The sequence below is a fragment of the Chrysochloris asiatica genome, unplaced genomic scaffold (genome assembly GCF_000296735.1).
Source record: "Chrysochloris asiatica unplaced genomic scaffold, ChrAsi1.0 scaffold00430, whole genome shotgun sequence".
NCBI classification, from domain to species: domain Eukaryota; kingdom Metazoa; phylum Chordata; class Mammalia; order Afrosoricida; family Chrysochloridae; genus Chrysochloris; species Chrysochloris asiatica.
This window is the reverse complement of record NW_006408948.1, coordinates 803,408-812,324: the sequence shown is the minus strand read 5'-3', so window position 1 is coordinate 812,324 and position 8,917 is coordinate 803,408. Positions and strand designations below refer to the sequence as shown.

Sequence of the window (8,917 nt, the reverse complement as noted above, 5' to 3'; positions counted from 1 at the left end):
ATTTATCCTTCTCTTTACACACACACATGCACACATTTTTTTCTGAACTATTTGAATGAATATTGTGTATTCAAGATAATAATTAGTATATTGCTTTTATCTGTGTATAGTCTATATTCCAATTTTATCAATCATCTCAATACTAACTTTTATAGCAAGTGTCTTATTATTTACAGCATCTTGTGACTATCATTTATTCAGTTGATTGTCTACCATTTTTACAAGCATGGAGATAAGATTAGAAGTTTTGACATCAACAAGTATCAAGCAGAAAAAACCCTGGCCACGAGTCTCTTGGTTGGGACAGGTAGGCTTTCCTTCTTCATGAAATATGAATTTTAATGTGTTAAATAAGTGTTTTGCTTCTAAGATGTAGAAGTGTAGCATAACCCTAAAGAAAACATCTTTAGAAGAAGTATCACCTGTTCATTGAACAGGGTTTTGTTTTGTTTTGGTTTGTGTGTATGTATTGTTTGTAATGTGTATATGCTTTGTTTATATGTGTATATGTTTTGTTTTTATAATAATGAGCATATTAGTTTTTCTAGAAAGTTATCTAGAATAGGGCTTAATTTGCAAAAAATTAAAAAGTATATATTTTTAAGTAGTTTTGATGGTTTCTATCAAAAGGGAATATTTAATCTTTCACATTCTCTCCTTCCATAACAGTCATTTGAATATTTACTTCTATTGTGGTATCTCTGTGAATGCTATAACTCACTTCCCCTGGGCCCCTATGGAGCCCTGGTATGGCACTTGTATTAATGTAATGGACTGCCAAGTCGATTTGAACTGTAAGATCGGTGGTTCAAGCTTACCAGCTGCTCCTTGAAAACCCTATACAGGGTTGCTGTGGGTCGGAACCAACTTGACAGCACTTCATATCAACAACATCATTCCTCCTACAGTGATTTTCAAACTTTAGGATACATGAGAATCTTCTGGACACCTCATTAATAAAACAGATTTTGGGGTCCTACTCCCAAAGTTTCTGATTTAATAGGTCTGTGGTAGAGTTGGAGATTTTGCATGACTAGAATATATTTTGGCATTGCTAAAACTGCTGGTTCCATGACTGTTTTAAGAACCATTACTTTGACTATATGAAAACAATGCTAATTAAAAAGGAACATATTTTGTTAGAGAATAAGATATGATTAGAGTCTGGTTTATGAATTTCAGAAGCCATATCTATTTTAATCTAACTATGTGTATAATTTAAAACCTGCCCATACTACTGTTAAAATTGATAAAAGTAGCAGATAACCTAGTTTTGACTAGCAGAATTTGAAGATACTTTTATCATTTTGAACTTGAAAGAAATTTAAGCACAATCACTATGTCATTTTACCTTGTAATTCTAATGAGATTATATTTTTAAATAGATTGAAAGATCTTCAGATTTCTTTAATGTATCAGTCTTAATATTCATTCATCTTAAGATTTGTGGTACAAGTGTATAATGTATTAAATGTTATTTTGTTTTCCTTTCTAGAATAATTTGTTTAGATGAGAATTTAGGTTAACATGACTTCTTGCACCTCTTAAGTCCTTCACATATTTTCTTCTCTTAGGAAAATGAAGCTGTTTTTCTGTTGGATGATAAATTAATAAATGAAATTAATTTACTATCAGGAAGAACAAAAAAGAAAATTCCTATTCTCCAGCCTTTGATGAAGGATGTTATTGTCCTAACAACGTCCAGTAATGGTTAAGTAGTACTGCTATTTTTAAAAAGACTGTATTAACTACATGTTTTAATAATTTGGGCTGTAAATTGAGGAAAGGAAAGTATTACATTTCCTTTTTTTTGTGGGGGAAACAGATGCCTGGCTGGCTGGCGTACTCATTACAGGAGAACTTTTTCTTTGGAACAAGGATAAAGATTGTTTGAAAATTATACAAGCAGCTAAAGAGCCTACAGAAATGATTCAAGCTGCAGTAGGTATGGATTTTTAATTTATTTTAATTGGTCTTATGTGGTAAATAGGAGGAAAAGAGGATGAAAAATGTTCCTGTTACTATTTAAAAATGTTTCTCTGTAGAATCAGTGCTGGACTGTGAACCACAAGGTCAGCCATTCAAACCTACCAGCTGCTTCTTGGAAATCCTATATAAGGTCACTATGAGTTAGAACTGACTTGACAGTACTTAACAATAGCAACAGCAATACAAGTATACATATATTTTTTCTTAGACAAGTATATATATGCTTTTTGAGAGGGTTTAAACAAGTTCATGGAAAAATTCCATTATCTTTTCATTTCATTTTCCCATGAAGTCTTTGAAGTCCTTTCAGAGCTCTGGTAGCATAGTGGTTACGAATTGAGCTGCTAACCTGACAGTCAGCAGTCCGAAAGTACCAACTGTTCCATGGGAGAAAGATGAGGCTTTCTGCTCACGTAAAGATTTATAGTCTCAGAAACCCTATACAGGGTCACTATGAGTTGGGACTGACTCCATGGCACATAACAACATGTGTGTGTGTGCATACATATATATATGCATATGTGTTGTTGTCAAGTGCCGTCGAGTCAGTTACAACTCATAGTGATCCTGTATAGGGTTTCCAAGTTACAGCTGATGAGCTTGAATTGTTGACACCTTGCTGTTCAAACCAACTGTGTAGTCCAGCACATTAACCCACAGTGCCATACTAGGATTCATATATCATTATATATATATGATAAAGCACTGGACCACAAGGTTAGTTTGAACCACAAGGTTGGCAGTTCAAACTTACCAGCCACTCCTTGGAGTTACTGTGAATTCGGTATGACTCAACAGCACCTCAACAACAACATACGTATATGAGAGTAAGTAAAAAATTACTACTAGGGTTCCATTTAATACATACACTAGTTTATTCTAAACAAAACAAGTTTGAACATGTTTTTGTGATCAGTGGATGGTTGTATGTGAATTCTCTCAGCAATACTAGGCTAAGTCAAAAAGTATTGTTACAAAATCATAAAACCTTTATTAAACAAAGTATAAACGTGAAGCTATGTTTTTCTCATTGTATTCTCCATCTATGTCTATACACTTCTGTCGCCAGTGTTTCCATTTGTCTAACCCTTCCCGGGAGTTCTGGAGTAGCATTCTTGGGTGTGTATTGGACAGCTACTGCAAGGTTGACAGTTCAAACTCACCAGCTGCTCTTCAGAAACCCTATGCAGGGTCGCTATGAGTTGGAACCAACTTGATGGCACTTAACAACACCCCTTCCCTGAAGAATTTCACACTCTCATTCACACCATGTCAAAATTTTGACATCCTCAGAGGATTCAAATTGTGTTCCTTTTTCATGTTCTTTGAATTTGGGGAACCAAATAAGTTTGAAGGGGCAGGGTCAGAGCTGTAGGGTAGATGAGGTAAGGTTTCCCTCTGAAATTCTCATGGGACAGCCTCAAAGAATGAGCAGGACAAAATTCCCTGGCACAATGTTTCTGGCCTAAGAACAGTTTTTACTGCCCTTTAAACTTCTTCCTAATAAGCTTCTGTGATCATCCTATGTCCTTAGAAAATATCTATCAAGATTACTTTTTTGGAATCCCAAAAATCAGACATCATAACCTTCTGAGCTGACCCCTCTGCCTTGAATTTAAGTGGTCCAGCAGATTCCCTTGGAAGTTGCTGTTCTGTTGGACCTTTGTTTTGAAGGTACCCTAGTGAGATTCAGACAAAAGTATTACTGACAGACCTTGTTTGCAGCTATTCGTTGCTTGCAGAGACATGTTTAAACATGTTTTGTTTGGAATAAAGAGAGTCCTACTGGCATAGTGAGTTATGCATTGGGCTGCTAACCTCAAGGTCAACAATTTCAACCCAGCAGCTGCTCCACAGGAGAAAGATGAGGCTGTCTGCTCCTGTAAAGAGGTACAGTCCTAGAAACCATATGGAGGAGTTCTATTCTGCCCTATAGGGCCACTATGAGTCAGGATTGCAATGGTTGTATTGGGGATTTATATGAACTGGAACTATCGTAGCAAGGTTTTTTTTTTTAAATAGCCTGGTGCACTTGTCTTAGTCTCATTGTTAAGTGCCATGGAGTCGATTCTGACTCATAGTGACCCTGTGCTGGGTTTCTGAGGAGAAGCTGGTGATTTTGAACTGCTGACCTTGTAATTAAGCGGTCCAGTACTTAACCCCACAGCACCACACCAGGACTTGATGGTCTCGTTGTTGTTGTTGTTGTTAAGTGCTTTTGAGTCGGATCCGACCCATAGTGACCCTAATACAGGGTTTCCGAGGAGCAACTGGTGAGCTTGAACTGCCGACCTTGCAGTTCAAATGGCTTAGCAGTCTGGCACATTAACCCACAGCAACACACCAGGAGTCCCGTTGGTCTCATTAGAGTGCCTTAAAAAATAAAGGATACTTTTTGTTTCATGGGAAAAAAATTTGAGGTCAGGGCTAATTTGTAACAAAATTCCAGTGGATTTCTTCCCAAATCATTAAATCTTTGCTTATGTGACTACTGCCCCACATAGTACAACAGTTTTCAGATGGATCGAGTACGTTAAGGAAGGTTGGGCAGACTTAGAATGTAAGCCAAGAGAAGGAAGACTGTCAATATCAATGAATGAAAAAAGTGACAGAAGTCTAGAAACTGGTAGCAGATCATAGAATTACCACAGGTAAGATAGCTACTGAAGTTAGCATCTCACATGGTTCGGCATTTTCAATTTTAAGTGAACATCTTGGTCTCAGTGAGCTTTTGGCTCAGTAGGTGCTAAAAGCATTGCATGAAGATCAGCTAGCTCAAAGAGCTGACCTTTTCCTTAGCCCTTTAAAGCAAGATGGAAACTGTTGGAACGAATTGTAACAGGAGAAGAGTGTTGGATTTACTAATACAATCCAAAGAGGAAGGTCCAAGACAGTGGCTTCCATGGGGTGAACCAGTTAAACTGAAGGCAGAGAGGTCAGCTCAGAAAGTTATGGTATCTGGGTTTTAAGATTCCAATGGTGGTAATCTTGACGGAGATTTTTTGGAAGAACACAGGACAATCATGTGGGTTAATTATGAAGACGTTTTATAAAAATTGAAAACTGAATGAATGAGAAAAAGGACAGGAACATTGTGCCAAGAAATTTTTTTTCATCATCACATTGTACATGCTCATTGTCCAAGTTTAGCAAGGGCTATACTATGAGAATTTGGTGGGAAAACCTTACCCCTTCCCTGATCTTGACCCTTCAGACTTGTTTATTCTTAAAACTCAAACATTTCAAAGAACACAGTTTGAGTCCCTCGAGGATACCAAAGCTTCCATTTAGAAATGATGTCAATAAATAGAAGCACACAGAATTCTTCAGAGAAGGGTTGTTGTTATGTGCCGTTAATTCAGTAATGACTCATAGTGACCAAATATAGGGTTTCCAAGACGCGATTGATGGGTTTGGACCTTGTGCTGATACAAAGGCACTGATACAAAGTGCTGATACAAAGGCACCACACCAGGACTCCAAGAAGGGTTAGAGAGATGGAAACACCACCATCAAGAGGTCTATAGACCTAAATGGAGGTTATGTTAAGAAACAGTAGCTTCACATTTTTATATTTTTGTTTAGTGAAGGGTTGTATGATTTTGTAGCAGTACTTTTTGAGTTACAAAACCAAAAACCAACCCAACCCACTCCTGTCAGGCTGACCTTGACTCACAGTAACCTAATGGGGCAGAGTGGAACTGCTCTGTATTGTTCTGAAGCTGCAAATCTTTACCGGAATAGAAAATGTCATTGTTCTATTGGGGAACAACTGGTACAGAGCAGTGCTTAAACCACGACACCACCAGCACTCCACTGTATGAGTTACCCTCTTACAAACACAAGGGGTCTTCAGAAAGTTTCCGGAAAAATTCTGTTATCTTTTAATTCCATTTTCCATGAACTTTTTATATATGTTGTTGTTGTTAAGTGCTGTCGAGTTGGTTCTGACTCTTAGCGACTCTGTATAGTGTTTCCGAGGAGCAGGTGGTAAAGTTGAACCACTGACCTTGCAGTCCAGCTCATTAACCCACAGTGCCACTCACACACATATATAACAATATATACTGTCACACATATGTATATACATTTTATATATATATATATATAATGTATATACATATGTGTGACATATATATACATATATAACAATATATACAGTCACACATATGACAATATATATGGTCACACATATGTATATACATTCTCTATATGTGTATATATAGAGAGAATGTACATACATATGTGTGACATATATATACATATATGTCACACATATGTATGTACATTCTATATATATGTGTGTGTGTGTGTATATATATAGTTGTTCTTGTAAAGTGGCACTGAGTCGGTTCTGACTCATACTGATCCTATTTAGGGTTTTCAGGTAGTGGCTGGTGAGCTTGACTCATTGACCTTGAGGTTCAAACCGACCTTGAGGTCGAGCACATTAACCCACATCACCACCCAAGGACTCTCAATCTCTCTCTATATATATGTAAGTGTATATACATATAAGGTGCTCTGGTAGCGTAGTGGTTACGAGTCAGGCTGCCAACCTCAAGGTCAGCAGTTGGAAACTACCAGCAGTTCCACGGGAGAAAGATGAGACTTTCTCCTCCCATAAAGATTTACAGCCTCGGAAACTCTGTGCAGGGTCACTAAGAGTTGGAACTGACTCCATGGTAATTAATAACAACAACAACATGTATACATATATATATTATACATATACAGTTGTTTTTGTTAAGTGCCATCTGGTTGGTTCTGACACATAGTGACCCTGTATAGGTTTTCTGAGGAGCATTTGGTGAATTTGAACCGCCCACCTTGTGGTTCAAACTGACTTTGCAGTCCAGTACATTAATTTGGTGATGTTAATAATCTGTGATATTAAAATTCTTTTTGCAGAAGAAGTCTGTCATGACTAACATATCTGCTTAAGAATGAATTCTTAGCATCACATATTAAGTACTTTATAAATGATACTATTATTTGTACATATACTTTACCTTAGTTTCAAGGGTCCCCGGGTGATACAAATAGTTAAGTTCTTGATGACTAGCAGAAAGGTTTGTAGTTTGAATCCATTCAGAGGCACCGCAGAAGACAGACATGGCATTCTACTTTCAAAAAGTAAAAGCCTTGAACACACCCTTTGGAGCAGTTTTACACTGTACACGTGAATTTGCCCATGAGTGGACAGCAACTAACACCCTTCATCCTGAATGGTCACATAATTTGAATTTCTTATTGACTAGAATAGATTATGTACTTTCTGGGGGAATTTTGGATTTTAGAAGTTTAATTTTTTGTGTTTTTTTTTTTAAGCCAGCTCTTTGAAACTGTATTTATATGTATCTGGAAATGGGAAAAGAGTTCTGCTTACAACACCTTCTGGATGCATATTTCTGTGGGAGTATTTGGATTCTAAGACTCTCTTATCTTCTAAAAGTCCTTCACTGGTGGGCCAGTGGTCCCAGATCAGACCTGAAGAAACAATTCTTTTGCCTTCCACTGAAGATAAAGAAGCTGTAGTCCATACTGTTTTTATAAAAAATGAGGTAAAATTCAAACCAGATGGGGGTATTGGAGTTGTAAAATCAGACTGTAAGAACAGACTCTAAATGTACAGTTGTCTACAGAGTATAATATAATTTTGTGTCTCGTTGTTGTTACTACTGTTAAGTGTTATTGAGTCAATTTTGACTTATAGCGACCCTGAGAATGTAAACAAGAGCAGAAAGCCTTATCATTCTCCTGGGCTTGTGAGCTTGAACTGCCAACCTTGTGGTTAGCAGTCATCATGAATTGTCAGAGAACTGTGAAATTAATGTATGGAAAAGATGTTTTTATATTTCTTCATTATATATTTTTTAATGCTTATTAAAAGTAGCTTGAACTTAGGATCTTTTTCTTTACTTGGTTTTAAAAATTAACTTTATTTGTAATTAAACAAGCTAGAATTGGTGATATTAAGTAAGCTGCTTAATTTCTAGGAAAAAATTCATCCAGTCATTAACATTTCAAATAGCTGCTTGGATGGACCAGAATTTTATTACCCAACCTATTTGTCTCAGTTCTCTAGTGCTGCTATCACAGAAACACCACAGGTGGATGGCTCTACCAAATGGAACTTTACTCTCTCACAGCCTAGGAGGCTGTAAGGCTGACTTCAGAGCACTGACTCTGGAGGAAGATCCTTGTCTCTTTCAGCATCTGTAGACCCAGCCTTCCTTGGAGATCTCGCTGAGTCTTGGCATCAGTCTGTCCTTGGATCTAGGAGCTTCACAGTGCAGGGACCCCAGTTCCAAAGGACACACTCCATTCCTGACTCTTTTTCTTGGTGATAGTAGGTTCCTCTTTCTCTGCTTACTTCTCTCTCCTTTTAACTCTTAAAGATAAAGGGTGTTTGCAGGCCACCCACCCAAGGAAAATTCCTATGAACTGATTGGCTGCTCATAGCAGATCTCATTATGGAGGTGATTTTATTAGATCTCATCATACGGTATATACTGCATCTTAGCTGTTAAGCCACCGAGAATCCTGGCTCAGTCAGTCATGTTGACACAAAACTTTAACTATCACAGTCCAACTCTTAACAATTTGGCACCTGTACGCATCTCCTTACACCATACATAATCTCTAGATAAAGACAATAAATTCATACTGTACCTAACATGATACCACCAATGTGTAAAACCAAAAATATACTAACCCCATAATGTTGGCCCCAAATTCTTTCAAGTTCAAGTTCCAACCCTTGGACAAAATCCCTCTTCATCTGTGAATCTAGAATGCAAGTTATCTGCTTTTAATTACAATGGTGAAACAGGTAAAGGGTAGACATTTCCATTACAAATGGGAGCGATTATAGGAGAAGGGATAATGGTAAGAACACCCACACTTGCAGATAATACCCACTTGA

At 37.3% G+C, this 8,917-nt stretch overlaps 1 protein-coding gene across 1 annotated transcript in view; it reads left to right on the top strand.

Annotated features, from left to right (window-relative positions):
• The first annotated feature begins 226 nt into the window (after positions 1 to 226).
• The window catches only part of LOC102811747 (chromosome unknown open reading frame, human C5orf42), a 190,709-nt gene continuing 182,018 nt past the window's right edge, over positions 227 to 8,917 (top strand). Inside the window, 4 exon segments of the mRNA XM_006876934.1 lie at positions 227 to 307; positions 1,575 to 1,710; positions 1,826 to 1,945; positions 7,321 to 7,553. Coding sequence (XP_006876996.1) covers positions 227 to 307; positions 1,575 to 1,710; positions 1,826 to 1,945; positions 7,321 to 7,553 — 570 coding nt within the window.